This window comes from Pholcus phalangioides, unplaced genomic scaffold, assembly GCF_987345545.1.
Source record: "Pholcus phalangioides strain wild (caught in Gottingen) unplaced genomic scaffold, Ppha-v1.0 ptg000004l_1, whole genome shotgun sequence".
Taxonomy (NCBI): Eukaryota; Metazoa; Arthropoda; class Arachnida; order Araneae; family Pholcidae; genus Pholcus; species Pholcus phalangioides.
In genome coordinates, this window is record NW_028301597.1 from 47617184 (window position 1) to 47642967 (window position 25784).

At 33.9% G+C, this 25784-nt stretch overlaps 1 protein-coding gene across 1 annotated transcript; it reads left to right on the plus strand.

The window, feature by feature from the left end:
• Positions 1-147: 147 nt before the first annotated feature.
• hep (hemipterous) lies at positions 148-25540 on the plus strand. The gene is made up of 10 exons (XM_089231620.1): positions 148-347; positions 3338-3434; positions 6643-6715; positions 7789-7902; positions 9774-10001; positions 12364-12543; positions 14373-14453; positions 16435-16577; positions 17967-18012; positions 22635-25540. Exons 1-10 carry the CDS (start codon positions 167-169, stop codon positions 22746-22748), a joined length of 1257 nt encoding a protein of 418 aa, XP_089087746.1. The 5' UTR covers positions 148-166; the 3' UTR covers positions 22749-25540.
• The last annotated feature ends 244 nt before the right edge of the window (positions 25541-25784 follow it).

Sequence of the window (25784 nt, forward strand, 5' to 3'; positions counted from 1 at the left end):
TTTTTTAAAAATTCAATTCACGGAAAATTATTATTTTTCAATCGAAGGATTGATAAATACAAATCAAACAATTTTGAAGATTATGAATTTTTGTGATTGTCGGATTTTGTGATCCGAGATGTTGATTTCATCTGCCCCTTGAGCTCCAGGCCAATTATGTCTTGAGATGAGAGTCAGACAAAAATTTGACATGGCGAGTAGTATGACTTCGTTTCGTAATAAACTGATGAACTTGGAGGCGCGTTTGAAAGCCGAAAATGAAGCGAGGAGTCGCGACAGATTTCCCAGGGACTTGTCGCCGAGTTTTTCGAGTCCACAACACACACCAAGGCCTAAATTAAAAAGCTGTAAGCTTCCCTTTGAATTTCCCCTTAATGGTGTTTTTATGTACGATTTTTTTTTTGTAATGTTTTGTTTACCAGCATGTGCAATGCCAGTGGCGAAAATGCATGCAGCGCGAAATAAAATTTATCATGTTGGATGTTGCACCCATGTTCTCAGTTGTGGTGGGAATGTAATATGTAGTTCTGCTTTCATCAACGTGTCCAGCACTACATTTCAATCAACAGCAGCTTCCTGATGCCTCTCCCTCCAATAGATATGCAATGAAAACATTTGTTTTATCCATTTATTGCTATGTAAAATATGTGCAGGGTCATGTTAGCAGCGTTAGAGTATCCCAGAGCACTGAGGCTCTTCACAAATTTGACACAATGTTAGATGCTAAAGAAGGTTATCAAATGCACCATGAGATCCCAGGGCTGTGTCCAGATGATCTGATGCATAAAGGTGGCCCTTGTACATGTAATAGTTATTTTCTTGTAGTTTTATAGTTTACTATAATACCTATTTCACTACACACCAACTCTGGCCATATCGTTATATTGCAGTTTACTGCCATTAACGAGTTGGAAATGACGGTGCCATCTATTGGTGGTCCTTTGTTCGGAAAAATGTCTTGTTATGTATATATATTCCCCCTTCCGGTTTGAACCCAGGATCTGGCAGTAACCTTCACATATGAGCATCTTACCACCACACTACTTGGACACTAGCTATATAATACTTGGTGCTGCTCGGATTTTCTCCATATAGGTAGTAGTATTAATGTCTTGAAAAACCACTGTAAAAGAATAAGTATGTCTGAAATGCATTATTGGGGAACCAAAGTAAACATTACTTAAGTCATTGTTGAGACCCACAAGCCATTATTGCCTGGCACATTTTTTTTTTGCCATTTTGGACATTTCCTCATGTCAGAGGAACTTTTAAAATAATCTGTCATTCAAGTTGGGTCCTGTTTGTTACATAGGCCTATGTAAAATCCAGTTAAAATTGGTCTTAAATTGTAGATTTGTATATAGAGTATACACAGACACACAGAAAATCTATTTTATATATAAATTAGTACTTTTAAACCTCTAAGAAAACCAACCTTTGTTCATCAGTGAACTGGTCTTTTAATGTAGGTGAACTCATATGTAGAAAGGGTTATTTTTGATTGAAAAAAAAAAGTGTTATTTAGGGAGGTTGTAGTAGAGAAAGGTTTTACTCTTTCATCTGCTTCTGGGCGAAATAGCCATAGAAATGCTTTTGTTATAGTCAGTTCCCCCTTTATTTGTGCATTGCTTTATAAAGCTACCTTTAATAGCAATATTCCAAGCAGAATATGTCAAAAATTGTCTTGGAACAATTGGTGCCGCTGCAAAACAATCTGGCAGAAATTTAGCAAAAGTGTAAAAACATTATTATGGGAATTTTTACCACAGAACATTTCTAGTCAGCTGAGAGCTTGTTTCAGAACAATGCAAAACATTCTGCTTTAGAGGCGACATTAAGGTTCTTTCATATTAGGAACACCAACAAAATAGTAATACTGTAAAACTTTGATTAACCATCACCATCCAGACCAGAGCTGTGTTGGATAACAGAAATCTCGTGATACATATTTACATTAACATGATTTTTCACTGTGGGCTTAGAACAAAAATCAAAATAAAATCCTTTAAAAGAGAATAATACATGCATGTTGTGTTTAATTTTACAAAGCAAACAATATAAACTTCAATATAAGACTAGTAACTTACAGAATACATGCGTACAAAAAAAAAAAAATACTATGAAACGAAACATTCATTCAAACATACAGGCTACTGTGTAACGACTGAGACCAGTATATAACACAATACCGACTTGTTAGTGATGGATGTTCGTGGCTTGCCAGATCAAGCTCAACTTCTCCGCCACCAACAATTAGTTACCTCCGCCATCGTACAGTAAAATCGCTTCCAGCTTTATACAGTAGGATATAAATGTGATCCATGGACAATTTTAAAGATGGCTGTTTGTTTGTGGGGACTCACATATTTTTTTTTAGATGACGGACAACAGAAACTGATTGTTAAATGAGTGACAGTTGATCGAAGTTTTACTGTATCAATAATGTTAATGATGCCCGAGTAGGTGGTGGTAAAATGCTCGTCTGCCACCGTGAGGATTGCTATCATGGCCCGAGGTTCAAACCTGAGGGAGGATATAGGCAAGATATTTTCCCTAATGAACTTGAGACCACCGATAGGTAACATCTTCATTTTCAACCCATCTCATTAATGGTAGTAAATTGCAATATCATGATATGGTCAGAGTTGTGGTGTTTGGTGACGTATTAATGTTAATGAGCACTGTCTAACAGCTGTAATTTTTCTGTGTATATCACAGATCCCACATTCTGGAGAGGTACTCGTGGGCTGGGTTTTCCTATAAAGTAGTAGAGTAAAAAATAAATGTGCTATATTGCAGTGCGAGTTTTCCTCATAGGAAGTGGAGGGGGGGGGGCAATTAAGGCACCAAATTCACATTCTAACAACAGCTATGTTAGCATGATTTGAAGAGGTTTGTGTATAGAGTATTTAGATGTAGCTCTGCTCTTTCTTGCTCAAAATGAACTTAAACAAGTACAGTGATACCTCAGCTTACAAATTGTTTGACTAACAAAGGTTTTTTTCTTGATTTTTCTGCCTCGGCTAATGAATGCAGATCCAGCTAATGAACCATTTCATTGATATAGATGTGTAATTACTAAATTTCAGGCCAACAGCAGCACAAAATATTTTGGAATTTATAGCAGCATATCTGCTAACACGAAAGAGGGTTATTATGTCCTTAAAAGTCAAAAGAAGCGTTATTTTTGGACTTTTTCTTTGGGTAAAAGTTTTTTTGGAACCTAAAAAATTGTTCTGGTGTCTAATTTTTTTTTTTTTTTTGTGATTCATCCAACCCTGTACATAAGTAATAATTTCCATTTCATTAAGTTTATTCAATTATTTGAATTTTTCAGTGCCTATCGGTGTTGGTTCTCCAGGAAGGCCTTCGTCAAGTAGGAGAAAGAATTTCGTTCTGCCTCAGCCCAGCAGTGGTTACAGGTTTCAAGAAAAGTAAGCATGAAAAAAGTCCTTTGTTTTAGTCCGAAGAAATATTTTTTGAATTTCATGGATCCTCTTTCCAAAAGGCCAGCTTAGGTTTGAATTTTAATTAATTTCAAAGAAGTGACTGGTTTCTTCAATCGTGTCCCTCTCTTCTGTCTGGACAAAGTTCGCATGTGCCCTTCGCAATGGCTCTTGCTGACCTCTTGCAATACAAAACCTTGCTATAGGGCTTTCTGCTCTACATGCATAACAAGTGACTGTGGCTGTCTCTATTATTCAAACCTGTCGTCACCTTAGGCGGGAAGGACTCCCCCTGATGCCTCTGGTTTCCCATCTTGGATTTTGATGGACTGGTCTTGATGTTCTCGTTCTGTCACTAGGGACGGGTGTCTTCAGAGTCCTCTTCACATCATTGAACCTATCTAGTTCTCTGATATCTCACTTGGAGACACCATATCACTCCATTCATCCAGATAATGTTCCTTAAAATCTGCTGGGACGTGTTTTTTCATTTGATCAGTGATGATTAAATCTCGTAGTTGCTCAAACGTTGTGACCCCCCCTAAAGCTGCCGTCCATCCATCAAAATAGATACACATTTCATGGTAGAAGTCTCTCCAGGTACTCTCTTGATTTTTGTGGCACGAAAAAAAACATCTGCCGGAACTTCTCTGGGGTGTGTTTGAATTTGCTCAATAATAATTCTTTAACTTGATTATGGTCCTGTTCTTGATCTTCCGGCTCGCGAGCAATTAACTGGTTCATTTCATAGGGGAGAAGTCCCAAGAGCTCAGCGAACCAATCTTCCCGTGCCAAGGCCACATGATGAGCTTGCTGCTCGAACAGCACCAGGTACAGACTTATGTCTTCTTCCATCCTGAACTTTTGCATCATGTTCTGGAAATCCCGGTTGGGGGTTCTGCCGTGCCCAGCCTGATTATCCTCCTCTCTTCTGGCTCCTGTCTCGATCCTCAGTCTTTTGAGTTCATGTTCCATCTTTTTTTCTCTACGACGCTTCTCCATCTCTCTCTACGACGCTTCTCCATCTCTCTCTATGCCGTTCCTCCATCTCTTCTCCCCCCTTCCTATTGCCTATGATTGTTTTCAGCATCTCTCTGCATGTCGCTTTGTTGTACACTTCACTTTCCTGTATGGCACTCACTAATTGCATTAAGTTGAACTCCGGTCGGACTTCTACCCCCAAGTTGGTGGCCATGGTCTCCAGGTCTTCCTTGTTCCCTTTTGCCAAATACGCCATCTTTATTTATCGTCTTGATATTGCAGCACAATACTTGCTTCTCTTCCTCTTCCCTAGGCAGGATTGCCCCTCTCAGCACCGTAGTCGGGTTGACTTCATGAAAAAAAAACAGTGTGGGAGCTCGACGCTGCTGCTATCCTTCTGAACCGGGGTGGGGGGGGGGGTGTTCCACCGTGGCTAGGACACTCTTCTAATTCAGCTCACAATCTTGAGTCGTCGTAGCCATGATCCTATCCTGTCGACTGCGCCAGTAAACTTTCCCCCATCTTCTTCTTATCGGTCGTAGGTCCTCGGCTGTACTTCTATTATGATTCAGGGATGAAATAACTGGGTTCTAGACTCCCAAAAGAAAAAAACAACACTTTATTTCATTTGTTATCCAACATCCCTCAACAAAACCGTCATGTCTTCGATACAAACTTTCATACCTTACTCTCACTTTTCAAATGTCTCAATTCGTTTCCTTTCCTCTCTCTTGCTACTCCTGTTTCTCCCAGGCCTTCTTCCCATTCTCTTCTCCTGAATCTTACATTATCAAAGGCTTTGTCTTTGGAATAGCTAACTAATGATAACAGTGACATCTATTTTCGTTGTGAACTGCTCAAGATATAGTGGAAAACAATTTGTTACGAATCAGGGTAGCAGGCCTGGTGACCAAACAGGGGAAGATATATTAAAACCCGGAGAGTGATATTATTTGATTTGTCTTTGCAATATGTGTCTGACGATACCATTGCTTTTGACTTGTGTTGAATACTTTTTTGAGATATAGCAGAAAACAATTTGTTACAAATCAGGGCAGCTGGCCTGGTGCCTAGACGAGAAGAGATATTGAGACTGAAGTGGTATTATTGAATTAGAGATGCGAGATGAGAATATTCTTGGAGAACGAGAATATTCTGGATGTAAAAATTGGAGAATAATCGAGAATATTAATTTTTCTTTTAATTAAGATACAGAACTGTTGTTTTCTTCAATGTACATACACTTAAATTCTTTATCGCTCATATTCCTTTGAAAGTTGCGTAATTCAGCCATGCTGGTTTCATTTTCTTGCTTTTAAACTTTAATATTGTAGGCTACAAACTTCAGTATTCCTGTCTTCTTAATGGAAAGAAAGATGGGGACAGAGAATATTCTTGATAATATTCTCTCGAAGAACTACTATTATAAATTACTAGAGAATATTCTTATAAAAAATAATAAGAATTATTTTCTCAAGTTATTTATAGAGATTATTTATTATAATACATATTATTATATATATTCTTGAGAATACTCTGTAGAAGGACTTCTATAACAAGAGAATATTCTCATCAAGGAAAATATTCTGAAGGACTATTATTTATAACTTGAGAATAATTCTTACTATTTTTGATAATATTCCCAGTAATTTATAAAAGTAGTCCTTCCAGAGCATATTCTCAAGGATATTATATATAACTATATTATAAATAACAGGAAAATATTCTCACCAAGAACTTATAAGAATATTCTCAAGTTATTTATAATAGAAATTCTGAGAATATTCTTGAGAATTTTACATCTCTACATTGAATACACCTTTGTGACATGCATTTGATGATATTGTTTTTGACTTGAATTGTGTACTTCCTGATATGAGCATTTAAAAAATTTCATCATTCAACTTTTTGCGAATGCTCCCAGTATCGTCAGATGATTTAAAAGACGTATTCACATCAAAAAGATGCATAAGTGAGAGAGGTGTATAAGCGAATAGCATTATTTATCTATATTTTTGATCTGAAGTGCAGAAAATCGTCATATAACTGAGAGAAACATTTAAGTGAGAGGGTGTATAACTGAGAGATTACTATAGTGTTGAGTGTTATCTGTGATGTGCAGAGCTTAAATCAAACCTGCAACTTTCTTCGCAAACATTCGTTCACATGCCATTGAACTTGCTTTTTGCTGAATAAAATTCTTCTGTATTTGCAGTGGTGTCACAGAAACAGACTGGAAGCTCCAAGAGATAATGAAAAATGCAAATATCCTCACAATAGACAGAATCGTAAGCATTTTCACATATTACTTTTTCCTTTATTCATTCCATTTAAAGTTTAGAGTAATTTTGGTTGTCCACTTAGGCATAACATCTGCCCCACTTTTCCAAGATGAAATTTAATTTCCATGTGATCACTATTTTCCTCCAGATCTACTAACTATTGTTTGTTAGAAAAAACTAAATGCTTGCTAATGTTCAGAACCAATTTTGACTAGTCAAAAAGCTATTAGTGAATATTTGAATTGCATATCATAATTTTTATAGTAAATTTCTTGAAAACTTTCTTTTTTTTAAACAAAAATCAACACATAAGCACTATGTGTAAAGACAGAAAATTATGCTTTTAACAACATGAGCACCGCGGCAGATACAATGAGCAATACAGTGATTTTGGATTTTAAAAGTGATGTTCTAGTGTTTTTTCTTCCAGTTTTCTTTTTGGCCACAGTCCAAGCATAGATCCAGGATGATGTGATGGAATGGGCAAATTGTGTTAGTTTGTTTGATTGTTCCGTATTTAACAGGACAGAAAAAATGTTTAAACTTTCCCATGTGATTCGGCTCTTCGGAGGGGTAGTCATTCCTCTCTGGATCCACACTTTAGTTAAGGCAGACACCTTCAACTACGAATGTAGCAGAGGCGGGAATATTCAAGTATAAATGGTGTGGAGGCAGGCATTTTCAGCTGCAAATGAAACCAAGGCAGGTATCTTCAGCTGCAAATGAAACTGAGACAGCTATCTTTAGCTGCAAATGAAGCCAAAGTAGACATCAGCTTTGAATGGTGCATAGGCAGGTGGATTCAGGGTGATGTGTCAAAGAAGCAATTAAGTGTGTAAGTGCATCAGATCATCCGGTATTTTGCAGGACACAAATTTTTCCCCATATAATTTTTGCTCTTGAGAGGAACGATCGCCCCCCTAAATCTGTGCGTGGCACAGTCTCCATGTTAAAACAAGAATTGTTTTTGTTAAAATAAGTGTTTTCTTAAATAAAGTTTTATTTAATTCTGCACTCAATAAAATGTCATGTCTGTTTTTCCTTCTGATCCAAACAATAGTTGTTTTAATTATTTCTAGAAATATAATGCAGTCATGAATGAATTGGAGCAATTAGGTGAACTAGGAACTGGTACATGTGGACATGTGGTCAAAATGAGGCATGTGCCTTCTAAGAAAGTCATTGCTGTTAAGGTATATTAACTTTTGCCTGAAATAACTTGTATTTATGTATTTGATGTGAACACTGTACAGTGGGACATCAGTTTACGAGTGATTTTCTAGACCAGCAAAAATTAGTGACAAATTTTGACTTGATATATGAGTGGATGTCTTGTAAGACAAGCGCAAAAATTAAAAAAAATTGTTTAACAGATTGACTTGATAAATGAGATATTTCTCTTAATACAATGTGTATACTAAAGATTCTTAGGTGAGCACTGTAACTCTGCGTTTTTCACTTTATCTGTTAAGCATCACATGATCACAATTAAAAAGCTAGCTGTTCATTTTCTCTCACTGCAGGTAGGGCAGACTGAATGTGTTAAACGGCCATGCGCTCAAGAATTTTTGGGGCTCCTTTTAATTATTTTAATGAAAAATTAAATAAAAAATATATTGTATGCACACATATGTGTGTGGATACACACCAAGAGCTGAGTAAGGTTGAAAAAACATGTTTTGAATTGCTATTTACTGATTTGGTAATTCCCTCTCTGCCATACACTGGGAGCTAAAATGTAATTTTTTTAAATATGTGAAAAGTTGGCTAACTTTCAAATAAAATAAACTTTCAGAAAAAGATAAACATATCCATTCAATTAAAAAAAACCAAAGCTGTTAAGAAACAGATGTCAGCACTATAGCTTAAAGATAGTTATCCGACAAGTGAATTGAGAATCCCTGCATTATATAATACTGTGTGGCTAGTCAATGAAAGGTATCCCTTGTAAATGAAAACATTTCTTGATTTAAGAAAAATGTTAATCGTAGAAGTAATTTGATTTCCTGACCAAACATTATGTATACATGCATTGATATTTATACAGTATCCCATGCCTGTTATAGAGTTTCAATGTTTAATGAACACTGACCTAGAGCTCTACAGATTAGTTATTGAAAAAACCGCTACTAGAGTGCATATACTATCATACGGATGGTGCATAAGGAAGTCTATTTGACCTAAAATAACTTTCTAACTGAGAGACCCATAGCTATGCAACTTAGATAATGGTATAGAGAAGTGACTACACCTGATCAGATACAATAAACAGCAATACATAAAAATAGTGATTAGGGGAAATATAAAAGTTAAAAATTTCATGCAGCCTCAATCCAAAGAAATGTAAATAAGTATGATTTTTATTTTTTTTCCGTTGTACCAAAAGAAATTTTTCTGTAACAACAAAATTTACAGATATAGATGATATTCTTGATTTTTGCTACTTTTAAGTGCTGAAATAAGTGTCATAAAAATAATACAAAAATGGTTGTAAGAAATGTAACAAAATCAAGCATTTAAATCTGATATTCTTGCTAATTTTTATCTAATTTTAAGGGAAATTTCTCTTGGTATGGCAAAGAAAGGGGAAAATTTTATTGATTTTTTTTTTTTTTTGGATTGGTGTCACATATAAATTTTAATTTCTATATTTTACACAAATTATTTTATGTACTTCTATTTGCTGCATCTGATTGTTGCATAGCTGTGGCTCTCTCAGTTAAGTTGTTTTCAGGTCAAAGAACTTTTCCATTTACCTTGCATATTAACAAAAGAAAGCTTTTGTAAAAAATTCCCTGGTTTTTTATATTGTTAAAAGAACAAAGAAAATTTGTCACATAAGGCCCAAAAAATTTGCTTCTATTTATCCAACTTCTTATTTGAAAGCAAGAAATTTCTAATGAAATTAAATAGTGAATTAAAAATGGTTTTAGAATTGCTCACACTTAAGTAATCATATTATTTTCTTATATTTAACAAGTTCCAACTATACTACATGAAAGTTTTGCAACTGCATTACAGTTTTTTGACTGTAGTTTTATTTTATTTTTTTTAAATTGCAAAGCAAATGAGAAGGTCAGGAAACAGAGAGGAAAACAAGAGAATCACAATGGATTTAGATGTAATGCTCAAGTGCCATGATTGCCCTCACATAGTTCAATGTTATGGTTACTTCATAACAGAATCAGATGTATGGATATGTATGGAGTTGATGGCAACATGTCTGGACAAGCTCCTGAAACGTCTTCAGACTCCTGTACCAGAACAAATACTTGGAAAAATGGCAGTTTCTGTAAGTATGCAAATCCAATTTCTTCAATCGAGACTTGACTGTATTTGGGGGTGACTACTAAATCACACATGCACCTCGTCCATATTCTTATCCTGTTAAAATGTGCGTGTACGTGTTGTGAACCTAAACATGAAGGGTGTATTCGGAGATTGCAACCTTAAATTCCCCCTTGAAAATACACATTGTACCAATTATTACATGTTTTGAATTTTTTGATCCATTGTCAATAAAATGTGAAACGATATAAATTTAAAACATTCTCCTATTATGGATATACAAAATACTGTCTGTTTTTTTATGTATGAAAATGATAGACATTAAAAGTTTGAGTGTAAATGATGCATGTGAAAATAATATAAACAAATAAAAATGACAATAAATATTGGTGTGTCAAAAAGAGCTGCTTTAGCAAAAAGTTATTATCAGTTATTACCTTATGATCATAAAGTTTTATCAGTTCATTATCTATTGTTAGCAGACTTTTCCATTATAACTGTGTGTGTGTGTAAATTGAGTCACACATAAAAAAAAGTAATAAAACTATCTGATTAGTAGTTTGTTTTGAAAGTTGCTAGTATCTATCAATAAATGTAAACATATTAATGAGTGCACAAATAGTTTTTACTTAGAGCTGGTTTCATCTGGGCCTGACAATTGTAATTAATCACCTAGATTAAATTTCATCATCATACTTACACCTACTTGGAATTTATATACAGTTCTGTGTTTAGACGCATAAGCTCCTAGCTGACTGCAAAAAATTCTAAGGGAGAACATTAAATGAAAATTTAATTTTTAATTATTCCCCCCCCCCCTCCCCATAATTTGAAAATTTTCCACACTATCGCATATTTTGGGTCTCTGAAATTTAACGGACCATAGTCCAGTAGAGGAAAATGATGTCATATAAAGTACAAAAAGTTGAATACTAATGAATACCAAGCAGACATGAAGTTCTGAGAGAAAATTCGCACGGCTACGGGGGGGGGGGGGCAGAGATCAAACCATATCAACCTCTCACAGTCCAGGCGAGAGTACTCTACCATTAAGCTACAGAAGACAGACTTTTCCTTTTCTTAGAGCGTATATGTATACGCAGTGGGAACGCGCTTGGGCAGCCTTCTAACTCAGTAGTAGGTCTTAATAATAATAGCCCCCAGATGGCTGTGTATAGAGAGAAATTATGTCTCTCTGGTGGTGTTCGTGAAGAGAATTTTGTGATCCTTGGTCTATCCAACGACATCAGATATTTTCCACATTTTTAGAGAAGCAATCAAAATTCAAACCCACAAGAATTGCTTCAACAGAAAGGAAGAGGGGATGAAAATCACAACAGTGCTTGGTTTTCCATTTTAAAAATGATGAGATTGAAACCCAAGCATTATCTAGAGCCCTTAGGAACAACTTTGGCCAATGGGGAAAATGTGGCTCAACAGACCAATCCCAACAAAGCAGTGTGACTCAAGCAGGGAGAAGGTGTAAGTAGTAGTCCTTTGCCCGACATTATGTAATTCTTGAAAATGTTTGCCGCTTGTGCGAACAAAACAAAAGACAAAAAATATACATCACGTCGTCGAAAAACAAAAATATAATTAAATCAGATCTAATTCTGATGTCTCTCTTTACTGTTCATCCAAATTATGAAACATTGGATACCAAGCAGAAATGAAAAAGAAATTCAGAAGGAAAAAAAACAGATTCACATATCGCCATGGGAAATTGAACCACCAAGCTCTCACAAGTCCAGACTGTGGGGGCTATTCGATTCTTCCCGGAGAGATGTGAATTTTTTTCAAAACTCCATTTTCATCTCTGCTTGGTATCCAGTCTTTCATATTTTGCACGGTTCAATAACCCAGAATTTTTATGCATTGCATTTAGTGCCGGCCACATTAAGTCTCATACAAAACATGTTTCTTTTTAATTCCCATAAAATCATGTAAAAAATATTCTATTAAAAATATCTACTTTTTATGTTTTTTTTAGCAATGGATTTTTTTCAAAATGATGGTTTAGTTACAAATAGTTGACATGGCTTTCACATATGTGCTTTATCGAACATTTATGTAGTAAGATTAGGTCATTTTTGAGATAAATTAGGTGCATAGAAATTTTCACATTTTGTTAACTTCCTCACCATAAAAAGTTCTGGGCTTCTCCTGAATTCAATGAACAATACACATTTTTAATCAAGCAATCATGATTAATATCAGAGTGTTTGAAAACACCACTTTCATTTTGAATATGTATGATATTACGACAGAGCATTTATATTTTATTATTGTTATAGTTAGTCTGTAAACTCTTGAATCAGGAAAGTTGATGAATGTATATAATGCTTTTTTTTTTTACCTAATTGCAGATAGTGAAAGCTCTACATTACCTCAAAGAGAAGCATGGTGTTATTCATAGAGATGTGAAACCTTCAAATATGCTTCTCGATGAGAAGGGAACCGTCAAACTCTGTGATTTTGGAATCAGTGGCAGGCTAGTTGATTCCAAAGCCAGGACCCGTTCAGCTGGTTGTGCAGCTTACATGGCTGTTAGTGCTTAGTTTTTGCTTGTTTTTTTTTTTTTAACTGAAATTTTTTTTAAATTATGTATAGTTTAGTAAACAGAGCTTCTCTCTAACTGAATATTCTCTCTACTGGAGAGAATATTCAGTTACTCATACCATATTTATGTTGCAAGAACTCATTGTTATAATCAGTATTATTCTGTCTTAAATATAGTCATATCTCAGCATAACATCACTCTTGGTGGCAGAATAAAAATAACTTCATAAGCTGGATTTCAACAATAACAAACACACATAATTCTTGAAGTCAGAGCTTAACTTCCCAAGGTTGAAAAAAAGATATATGAAGCAAGGATATACATATATATGATATAAAGGCCGCTGTGGTGGTCGAGTGGTTATAATGCCGGACTCGTGATGCGAGGATCCGGGTTCGAACCCCACAGTGGTGGTCGGCTGAAGTTGGTTTTCTGTGGTTCCCAACTTCAAGGCGCAAATGCGAGCCGATCTCCCCGTTAAAAAGTCTCGCCACAGAGAGCAACAGTCCTACAACGATAAATCATTCAATCATAACACTTCACTCATAGTTAGTAAAACTGGGGGCAGATGACAGCACTACACATAACAAGCATTACACAGAAACAAAAAAAAAACTTTACGTCAGGTTGCACTACACGTACACGCACATTCCCGCATGTACCGATTCGTTGGGGGGTTCCGGTGGGGGGGTGCATGTGTGGTGTAGCAGTAGTAGGTAGGGGCTCGGGGATCCATGATGTTCTTAAGTCAGCCACCTCGTTGGGCAATTTGCCTGTTGTGGCGTTGTATTTGTATTTGTATTTGTATTTGTAAGAAGTAACACCTGCATGTTTGCGTGTACAGAGTCTTAAAGGGTTAATATAAGTCAGCTCAATTTGTTAATTATGCTGGCAAGGACTTTTTAAAACTGATGTTATAAGTGGATTCATGTTAAAAGTAGTGAATGCTATACCAAGGTCTGACTGTATATGATTTTCTTATAGTCAAATAATAAATTTTTTTGTTCATTTCTCATAAATGAACTGGATGATGCAGCAAAACATACATAGGAATAAGTATTTCCAACCAGCTCTTGTCATCTCCCGAAAGTTCATTTAATATATTTTTTGATCATCCAGAATTACACTATGTACCATGTTTTCTGTCTTTGGTTAGCAGGCCATATTTCCCAATGGCTTACGACTGAAAAAGACTGAATATAACAACTTTACGCTTCAAACTTTGTTTTTGTGGTGAGGAAATCTATTTTTGAATTGGACATTTACCATTGGCTCATTGGAACATTGAAAAGGACAAAAGATATCTTTTCATACTGATAATAATTTTAAAAACTAAATAACTTTGCCATATTTTTGATGTGCTCTCCCTTATATAGATGCTCCAAAATATCATGACAATTAATACTGTAACTGTAATACTTTCGGGAGCTAAAACGTGAAGATGAAGTGTATTTTTTTTTGTCATTTTCAATATTCCAGACACTTTAATGAGCCAATGGTAAACGACCAATCCACAAATATCGATCTCCTCACCATAAAGCAAAGTTTGAGGGGGAATAATCATTATTTTTATGATTGTTCAAACACAGAAATGACAACTTTAACCTAAGGCCAGAGAAAAAGTGTTTTTTTTTACATAGTGTGATTGTCATATTTGACTTACAATATGTTATGTCATATTTGACTTACAATATGTTATGTCATATTTGACTTACAATATGTTATGTCATATTTGACTGTTACATATGTTACATTTAAATAGATTGCTTTGATGCTTCATCGATGTTTTACTGTGATATATTATTAATTTTACAGCCTGAGCGGATAGATCCTCCAGATCCAGAAAAACCTGATTATGATATTCGTGCTGATGTCTGGAGTCTTGGTATATCATTGGTAATTACTAATTTTCAAATTTATTTATTACAAAAACTTCAATTCATGACTGATTATAGAATTATTTTGCTTTTTTAATGGTATAAGAAGATTCTAGAATTAGTAGCAATTATTGATTCTGCATGTCAAGTAAGTATTCAGATGCATCATTCAATTTGTGAGAAATTGAAGTGAATTTGCTTTGCTTTTGCTGTCTTCTAATTTCTGTTGCAAGATTAAATATATTTTTTTAATACTTTGTGATTAATGGAAAATTTGGAAATTAATTTTCGAGATTTTTATGGAAATAGTCTGTGTTATATCCTTTAAGGTTGCCTCCTTCATTCAAGTTTTTTTTTTCTTCAGTAAATGCTAAAAATATCAAATAAGCAGCAATTGTCATAGAACTAGAAGACATTTTTAAACATTAAAAAAAAGCCAGGGGTGGAAAATCTGCCAGAATTTCTGACATCTGTTATATTCTGCTACAAAAATGTCAAAATTCTTCTATTCTGCGGCATCTTGCGCCAAAAACAAAATTTTCCCTCAAGAAACTTTGAAGTTGCGTCACAATAGAAGCTGACTTTTCGATGACGCCATTTGTCCTCCCTGCAATTTTATTTCTTGGGGTCGTAAATGGAATTAGTTTGAGGCCCCACCCAGGATTTGGTTCTTAGACTTCCGACAATGTATAAAATGGGGTGAAACTATGCAAATTGCCATTCATCCACAGAACAACAAAAAACAAACCCCTCTATTGCTATTTCTAGCTATTTTTTCAAAAAATAAAATAGATTCTTTTGATTTATTTTCCACAAAAAATTCAATCCGAGTACATGTTTTCTCTATTTTTAACTGATTAATAAATTACTTAAATTATTAACATTAATTAAAATTACTTTGTCTGGACCATGGTTGGTTTGAAAGATATTTGATGTAAAATTCCAGCAAAGTTTATTTAGGCAGACAAGCAGAGGTCAACAAAAATTTACAAAACTTTTCTTTGGATATGTGGTAGACACTCTGATAATGAAAATAATATGGTAACAAGCTAGCATCCCTCGCAGCTACAGTGACCATTTTTGACACACCATCATCATATTCTGCATACCAAGGCTAATTGCATTGGGATTTACAGTTTATATCCAATTCCAGAGAATGGTGATCGCCCCTTCCAAGATCTGAATACTATGAGAAACATTGATCTGAATCATAAAATGAGGGATGACCTAACAAACCTATGAAACAAATCGCCCTGGACCTGTCTTTTTTTTTAACATCATTCCACGCACTCTACAAAGATTTGAGATAAAGCAGCTATGCTGACAGCTAGGGGCTTCCAATGTGGTTTGCCTAGGTCATTTTCTATGGACACCGGCGGGTCCCTTTATTTAAAAAATATATAATACCTCCTGTGCGATCATGTGAAGGCTTGAGACAAAATTCTCACTGCAAGATATCATTTTGGTGCCTCTGGCATATAAGCTGCATGAGTAAAATTATCTGGGGGAAACTCAGATTTGTATATGCCATGAGTAATATGGTTAGAGATAGCATAGGCAGTTTAATCATTAAAGCTCTTATCCTGGACTTTATATTCACTTCATCAACTTACACATATTTATTGTATACTATCTGAGTTGTGTTCCAGCTAGATGAAATGAATCAGAAATTACAATGATTTCTGCAAATTATTCCATCCAATACAGTCATAGTTGGAAATTTGCGGAAAAAATATTCTCATTTTTTATTTGGAAGATAAATGACAACAATTAAACACATAACAAGCGCAACACTTACATGAACTATATCTTTTCGTTACTTTGAAACCAACCAAGTAATTTTAATTAATGCTCATTTGGAAACCATTTTTCATTCAATACTAAACATGCTGGTGAATGATGCAAAAGGAAATGGCATATCAAGAGAATGAATAGTAGAAAATCTGAAATCATTAGATTATTTTATTTTGTGTATATCCTCTGTTTTACGTCTATTTCAGGTTGAATTAGCTACTGGAAGATTTCCATATGAAGACTGTAATACTGACTTTGAAGTCCTGAGTAAAGTTTTGCAAGAAGAACCTCCTAGACTTCCACCAAACCTGGGTTTCTCATTAGATTTTTGTTCCTTTGTTCAGGATTGGTATGTTTTAATGAATGATTTAGAACTGTTGCATGTTTTACAACCTTGTATTGTTTTCACTGTTGATGTTGAAACTACTTTTATTTTTTTCACAATTTCACCTTTCCAAACTACCATCATTTGATGTCAAAAATCTGCACAGGTGAAGTCTGCTGCTTTTGGGGGGGGGGGAAAGTAATTCTGTAGTCTACGCATCCAATTTCTGTTGGCTATCTGAATCACCATTAAGGAAATTTTAAGAAATGGAAATTGTTGATCATATGTTTCTTTTTGTTTGAGAAAGTGTTGATTATTCCAGGCTTGAAAATTCTATTTGTCATGGTAACTAAGAACTTTGTATTGGCACCTACAATTTCAGTGCTTGCTAGTTATATAAATTTGAATCCTAGGACAACACAAAATTTTTTGAATTTTTGTTAGCTTATCTATCAACACTGAAGCCAAATATGTCCCGGACAAGTTGAAAGAAACATTATTTTTACCTCCTTTTCTTGGAAAAAAAAATTTTGTCCCCTAAATTGTTCTGCCGCCTAGTTTTTTTCTGCGATTTGTCATGCTCTTATCAATGTCATCTGAATCTTTTGAAAAATAGTTTTTGTGGGTTATTTTTAAATACATTAATTTTTTCCCAGCAATCTCTCAGCTCCAGGTAATAAACAGTGGTGTATGTAACACACACTAAGAAATTCAGAGTTTTGTAAACGTATAAATTTGCAGATTATAAACTGGGAAATTACTGCATTGGATATGTGCAAGATGAAGAAAACATAGTTCTGACAAAGTGTTTCACTTGTATTCTCATTTATTTTAAGTTTTGTCCCTTTCTTAAGATATTACTCATTTAAATACCCTCTGATTATAACTTTTAAATTGTGCATCATCATGGTCTATCATCCATTAGAGGTAATTTACCACTTTTCAGGAGTGAGTTATTTGTATGCATCTATCAAAAAAATTGCCAAACAAAATAAAAAACAGTCCTGCAACTGACCCAAAATGGGGATCTTGATTGATAGGTTGTTCTTAGCTATAGATGAGACATTTCATGTTTGTGTTTTCTCATTAAAAGTGTTGTAAGAATTTTCATTCTTAGCTGCTCATTACCTCAGTTGATCAACAACTGATACACCCATGTAAATTTCTCATTGAAATTAACCAAAACAATAATGTGATTACATGAGTATAGAGTCTAATTTTTTTTTCTTCTCTCTGATGCCATAAAACTAATAATAATTCCTAAGTTAGTTTTATTTTCTATAAAGTAAATTGTTAGCAGTGGAGCTTAAATAGTGATTAAATCAAGTGTATTGTGGTTGTGATCATTGTCTTAGACTTCTATTTTATTATATTTTGGTTGCATTTATGAAAAAATTATTATTTTTTTCACAGTTTAACAAAAGACTATAGGCTAAGACCAAAGTACAAGACACTGTTGGTGAGTTTTCATACAGTTTTTCCACACATTTAGAAAAACATTTTAGCACTGTGTATATGTTACTGCCAAAGCCTGAAATTATCCGATTCGCGATGTGGCAAGCCACTTTGCGAATTGGCCAATTTCATTAAATATTGACATGAGACCAGTTTACAAAGTGGCCAGTGATCCCTGGCCAAAGTCCGATAATTCTGGATCATCGCCTAGTGTGCATATTTTTTCATGATAATTATGTCTACGTTAGTTATGGCAACCCATCATTTTGCAGCCATGATACAGTAAGCATTTTCTTTCTCCAAAGATCTGGCAGAAAAACTATATATTCATGTAATTATTTTTATAGTTTTTTCTCTCTTGTCACGTGGGGGCTAACCCAATACAGCTGCTATATATATACATGTAGCCGATTAAAAAAAAAATGTACTTGGCTCCTACCGAGCCATCTTATATCAGCACATCAAGCTTGGGCCAGGGATCTCCGGCTGCTTTGTAAAATGGCTGGCCAATGTCTGAATCATTTCTTCAATTCAAACTTTGGCCAAAACTCCTGGCCAATTTGCAAATTTCTGCTTTTCAGGCTTTGGCAGTAACATATGCAGTCAAATCTTGTTAGTGCGTCACCTGGATAATGCGTCACACTGCTTACCAGGTCACAATTTAGATATCATAATTATCCGATTCTAACGTTAGTAAACTCCTGATAATGCATCAAATCACTCCTAATAATGCTTGGGGCAGTCTTTTCTGAAGAGAAACAAAAGTTACACCCATACTATTTTTTTCTTTGTGATCACAACATTCCAAAACCCCCCAGGACATTGTAATTATGAATACAGGCGAAGGAGTACCAAAGACAAACCATTCCACATAGATTTGACAATACTTGATTTATTGGAATAGGAACTCTGAAGCCAGTAATTGTACAGTTAACCTTGGTATTTCCAAACTTGTCCAGTGATCTATTATTTTCCGTGATTATGAAAGTAAATTTCCAAACATACCAAAAGCGTCAAGTGATGTGGCAGGTACAAGCTACAAATATAAACAATGTTTTTAGGTATATGTGAGAAAGTTGTGAGAAATCTAGAATGTGTGTGTGGAACACCGGTGCAAATTTTTATGAAAAACATGGAATCGGAAAATCTACCATTTATGAACTTGAACAAACAAAAAAGTAATAATCTTGAGCTTTTTTTGGATCTGATCAACGCCTACAAAAAAAATTTTGTTATAAAGACATTTTTTTACTATGGATAACTTTGGCTCTAACTATGGCTTAATAATGAAATGTAAATTACAAATTGATTTAAAATTAAACTGACTATATGTGCATATATAATGTTTTATTCATTTTATTCTAAGAAAAATATGAATCAAAGTGGGGTATTACTACATTAACTGTTTAAAGGTACAATGTTCACAGTAAATGGAACATTATAAAATATATGATAACTTGTGTGGTAAATGTACAAAAGTTGATCCATAATCTGGAATCACCTAGGTCCCAAGGAACCTGGATTTGAGAGGTGTATACTGGGATACTGTATATAAATTTAATAATATCAAAACTCATTAATACAGTTGATGCTGCTTATTAGAATCAGGGATGATGTTATTTGGGTATTGGTATCACTTTTGCAAGGAATGGAATGAACCAATACCATAACATCTCTCAGGGTGGGAAATTCTTTTATAGTAATCGGGACTTCAAATAATGTTATCAATTATTTTTTCCGTCAAAAGAGAGAGAGTTTTTCCACATTCTGAAGCTAAAGTTTAACCAAACTTGATTTTTTTCCCAGTAAGTTATCATGCTGCACAACTGTTATTTTGTCTCCCTCTCCCTTGTTGACAAACATTTTTGTATTTAATGTCGTGATTAGTCTGTAGTATTTGCTGTTATCCCTGTATGCATGGAGCTGTTTTTACCATGGCCTTCCTATAGTGAAGGCAAATATATGATGAAAAAAAGTTCTTTCCTTCAGTTCATGAGCAGTTTTTTCAGTTGACAAGATTCTCTCAAATTTCCTTTCTCGAGAGATTTTCTCAAGGGATCTATAAAATGTATAGTGCACATTAAAAAAATATCATGATTTGTGATAAACATTGATTATTCTTATTATTAAACATGGTCACTCTATTCTAACATCTCACAATGGCTGAATAACAAAAACACAGGATTTTAGCTTAAATGAAAAAAAAAGGTCCTGTTATAGAATAGAAGAATAAAAAAAGGGAATGATTTAACATTTTGCACCCAATTATGTTCTAAAGAAAAACAGTTGTCCCATTTTACCAATGCCCACTTATATCATATGTTCCGTTTGGCTAAACAGAATGTATGGTCACCGTACTTGCTAACAGGACTTTTTCAGATATAGTTCTTTCAGTTATTGTTATCAGAAATCACGAGTTCGGATGTGATCACATTAAGTGCTGTGGAATGTACTATCAAAAGTTGAATAATATCAACACCTTGTTTTGTCTGGCCTACCAGAGATCATAAACTACTTCAAATTAAAAAAAACAGCTGTTTCTCAATGCAGGGCTTCTACTCGTCTTACTTTTCGGTAAAATGTCGTACTTTTTGTCCTACTTTTCCTAATTTTTTTACTAAAACCTTATCAACAAAATTCATATAATTTACTTTAATTGAAGAGGGAATCATTGATATAATGCCAAATAATACAAATGTAGTAAATTGCAATATATGATTCTGCCAAAGCAGAAATTGTATTGTTTTTAAAGTTATTTGGGGGGGGGGGTGTATGTGGATTATTTATGTATTATTATTTCTGGTTTATTAATTTTTCATTTGCTTAGTTTGAGGGTTCAATAAGTAGAGTAGACATTAAAAACTTCTGCCTGGTTGAAAAAAAATAATTTGTATTTATTACTTCATGGTCTTGGACAGTAACTAACATTCATCATTCAAAATTATGGTGCACATTTTGTGTATAGGTGAAACAACAGTTTGCATAATAAAGCAGTTGGGTACATAGGCCTATTCCAGGTTTTGTGACTGATGATACCCAATAACATTTAGTTGTCTTCCTTATTTTTAGGGCATGCAGAGGCATAAACTATATTTACAATGCTCAGCAAAGAGCTAGAAATGAAAGTGCTTCATTTGTCAAAAATTATTACACTGGTGTTAAGCGCTAAAATTTAAACAAATCCTTATGATAAGGGATGGACACTGCAGTAAAACACTATCTGGTCTACCTTGACTAATTTATATCAGACCGTGTGTGTGTGTGTGTCCTTTACACATTTTGCACTGTTCTTTTTGGAAGTGGTCTAGAAAGAGCTTCATTCTTAAACTTGTGAGTCTTCATAATTTGCTGTGTGCATTGTCGAAGAGAGTTGTGATAGATGACTGTAGAAGACGCCAAAAAAAAAAAAAAAGAATGTAATGTATATTATGAGGGGAGACAGAAAAAACTATCTGTGGTTGCTAGTACCCTATTTTGGCGAAAATTGTTACCAAGTCATTTCTGTCATTTCGCTTTGGCTCGAGTCAATCTTCAGGATACTGATATAGTATGTTATGTTTTTTTTTAAATTTTCAAAAAAAAAAAAAATTAGATACGTTTTTTATTATGCTATAATTGTGTTGTTTAAGGGGGTACCCTTCCCCCTATTCATTTTTTTCTAATTTTTTGAGTGGGAGCCCTGTCAATGGCCTCTGCCAACATTATTGTATAAATAAATGTCAGATTATGTACGTGAATGTGGTATACGTGTGTCACCAAAAGGATAAATTTAAATAAATTTATCCAAACAAAGTGTACAAAGTGTGATCAGAAAGTTTGGTGAATGGTCCAATATTTAAAGAACAATACAGGTTAGAAACATGCGCCCACACATGCACTTTGAGAGACTTGTAAATAATCGCCTCCAGCGCTAAATCACTAAGCTGAAGCAGAGTCGCCTGAAGCAACCAATAGAACGCATTGAGTGTTAAAGTTGATGTCACAATGTAATGAAACAATGTGTAAACATTTGCTACAAAATGAGGGAAACTGTGATGGAGACCCATGAAATGTTCATGAAAGTGTGCAGAACAGAAGCAGTGAATAAAAAAATGAGTTTACAACTGGTTCAAACGCTTCTGTGATGGAAAAGAAAATGTTGATGATGAGCTGCATTTGGGTCGACCATTAACAAGCAGAATACCAGAGATCATCAAACTAGTGTAAAATATGCTTTTGGATGATTGGCGGCTGACTTAACTAATGATAGCGGATGAATTCGGGATTAGCAAGGCTCCTGAGACTTCTTTTTGGTTTCCTCGGCTCAAGGGAGTCATGAAAGACCTGCACTTTGTAGATGTACCCGACATCCAAACAAGAGTGACATCGTTGCTTTGGGTGATTCCAAAGAAAGCTTTGGCTCAAAGTTTTCAGCAGCTTTACAGTCATTGTCAAAAGTGTATTGTAGCTAATGTAGATTACTTTGAAGGCCAATAAAAGTATTTTGTTTGTATCTTCTGTTTACTTTATATTTCCTGAGAAAATTCACCAAACTTTGACCGCCCCTTCTACTAATAAAAATGTATCATCTATTTGAACATTAATAATATATTTCTCATATGTTTTTCCTTCCTTCTTTCTTTTCAGGAACATAATTTTATCAAAAGATATGAGAAAGCGAATGTAGATGTAGCTGCATGGTTTGCGAGTCTCAGGGGGAAGGAGGCTTTTCCAAGAGCATTGCGACTCAAATACCTGTGACTCTCAGTTTCACGAAACGGAGCATGAGGCCATTATATGATCCTTTCAAATTTTCCCTCTGTGCTTTCTGATACTTCAGAAAGTTGAATGAAGGGAAATCATTGGAGAAAAGAAAAAGAAGAGATTCAATATTTGTTGATGTTGTTGTTATATAGGAAGCATCCCTCGTTGTTTGAAAATATTGTTCGTATAAAAAAAAACAAAAAAAAACAGACCAGCTGGCAATCAATGAGAGTTCAATCGATACAAATTTCTGATGTCTGTTGGCAATGAGAGATGGTACCTTTCACATTTCCGTCAATCCAAATGTTCTGCAAATTGAAAAAAAAACGTTTTTTTTAATCAGCTACTCGAATTGTGAATTGTAAATGGATTGTGGCTCAACTAGTTATAATAGATTATTTATCTAGTAACAATAATTGTAAATAGTCTTTCTTTCCTCCTTTGTATATTATGATTTTTTTTGTGCTGACCTATAATATTTTATTGTTACAGCTGTGAAAGAGTGATATTACATACAAACATTTAAAACTTTTGTTGATTTTATGCTTGTTTTCTTTCCTTCTTCAAAATAAATATTTCTTTGGTTATATTATTTGGTTTTGTTTTAGTTTGTGATAAGATTCATCAGCGATAATTCTTTTTTTAGTCCCTTCCTCTGTGTTTATATTATTGAAGAACTGATTGGCATTATTATGAAAGACTCACATAAGTAAGAGATTCTGTTGTCTTTCGTTTTAATTGGATTTATTATTATTTGTAGGTCCGTTGTGTGATTCATTGTGTGATTATTTTATATCTACATAGAACTATCAGACCTTGTTATACCATTTGTATGGCAATCGCACTCATCATCTCGTCATGGTGCCTCAGAAAGTTGATATGATAAGTTTTAAAAAATTTCCCCCCGAAATGATTTTTTTTAACCTTAGCACTTGAAATCTCAAATCTAAAAAATATATGTGATAAATGTATCGAAATTTGAAATCGTTGATCATTTTGGTGCTTGATTTTTAACGTTGAAATTATGTTTAATAAGAAATTTCTTTTTTGTTTGCTGCAATGCTTTTCATCGCTATTTATTGTTTTAAGTCCTCTTAACGACAAGAGGAAATTTATTCAGACAATAAAATGTAAGCCTTTTAAATTTTCTGTTCTGTTGCCATCACTTTGAATCAGAAACTTATGTCAAATAATAAAAGTTATTGTAATATGATTAAGTTATTTAATAGTTGTAACAATATTTGATCTAGTTCTTAGTTTGAAAAGCAAGAAAAATTGGGAAAAGGGGTTTTAAGGCCCATTTGTTATTTTCTTATTATATTATTGTTATTATCCCTCAATGTTAATTTTATTGGATAACATGAAATTTGATTACACAAATACAAAGGCCACAACAGGCAAATCGCCCAGCAAGGTGGCTGAAAAAAGATGTCCATAAAAAATATGAATGTCAAATATAACTAAAATACAGAAACCCAAAATAAGAGAAATTTATAACGTAAAAACTAAATACACACTAAAATAAAACTAATAAAAACTAATGATCATTGATAAAATAAAATACACTGCCCATAAAAAATTATGGTTGTCTTACCTAAGTATGGATAACTTCTCGATTCCTCCCATTATAAACATTATACATCATATTTCCTGAACTGGAATGAATTCATTTGTTCCTTAAGTTTCGTGTTAAAAAGGTTTAACAGTATAGTTTTGTTGAAATTTCGATACTAAAACTTTTTTTATATCTGAATCTCTTGAAAACAACACACAAACACTAACTCTGTTGATACTTTTATAAACTAATAGGTTTTTTTCTATCAATGTATGATAGAAAATGATAATGGTTTTTGTAACGTATTTAAATGTGTAATCCATGCATTATACATTTAAAAATATTGTCTCCACAGAGAGCAATTCAACATTTAAAAAATTCATTCATGATACAAGCAGCAAAATAACTTTCCAAGTTGTTTGCTTCCGAATTCAGAAAACAGATGGCAGCACTTTGAAACTCATAACAGACATATAACATTTCTTATAAACAAAATTCATGTTATGTACATTCTCACACGCCTAATAAATAGTTAAAAAGTTTGACATGCTTATAATATGAATTATGTTCTTGCTACTACCTGCAGATTTTTTTTTTATGAGGGGGTTGGAGTAGAAATAATTTAAATTGAAGTTTGATTCTACGAGTCAAAATATGAAATTAACTGTCATAATCGCAATCCAAACAAAGTAGCAGTAAGCAAAAGAACCATTGAAGCACTTTTAAGAAACCACTGCAGTATAGGATCAAACAAATCATTCCACCTTCTAAAATCGGCCGCTTAGTGGAGCTAGCTTAGAATAAGATTATATTAATTTAATGAAACAAATTATATATAGGATTTTACTGAATAAAATTTTATTTTATTGGCTATTTGTTGGAGAGAAAGGGGGGGGGGTTTCTGTGGTGTAATTTTCTTGGAATTGATATTTATTTTTAAGAAAAAGTTTTTTCACGTTTAAAATTTTTGATTATTCAAAAGAAATATTTCAGATAAAAGAAATTTTATTTATGAAAATCGAGTGAAAAAAATATCGTATTGAAGCATACGGGTTCGCTCTTTACAATGAAAGAGAACATCTATAAATACTCTTGTACAAAATGTTGATATAATGAATTATATTTGAAAAAAAATAAAAAAAATTGAGAGGATAGAGCTCTGTGTAGTTTGTTCATACTTAGGGTACTATGTTGACTCCTAGTTGAAATTAAAAAAAAAATTTTACGAAAGATCAATTTTTGCATGTTTAACTGTATCTGTGTGAGTTTATTGATTTATCAGTTTCCTCTTAGTCTGAAAGGTTCTGCTATATTCTATAGAACTTAACCAATGCCGCCTTTAACCTTTTCCTGCAGAAGGGTAAGTTATCTTGGCCTAAAGGAGATGAAAGAAATATATTCAAGTGATCTCTTCCTTCTTTCCATCATTTAGACACTTCATTGATAACTCTATGAACGTGAATTTATTTTTGTTCCTT

Bases quoted from the DNA above. Each gene is read 5' to 3' on its own strand.
- hep (XM_089231620.1), top strand. From the start codon at position 167: ATGAGAGTCAGACAAAAATTTGACATGGCGAGTAGTATGACTTCGTTT. The intron at 3,435-6,642 runs GTAAGCATGAAA...CTGTATTTGCAG, and splicing joins GGTTACAGGTTTCAAGAAAA to TGGTGTCACAGAAACAGACT. The intron at 12,544-14,372 runs GTTAGTGCTTAG...TTAATTTTACAG, and splicing joins GTTGTGCAGCTTACATGGCT to CCTGAGCGGATAGATCCTCC.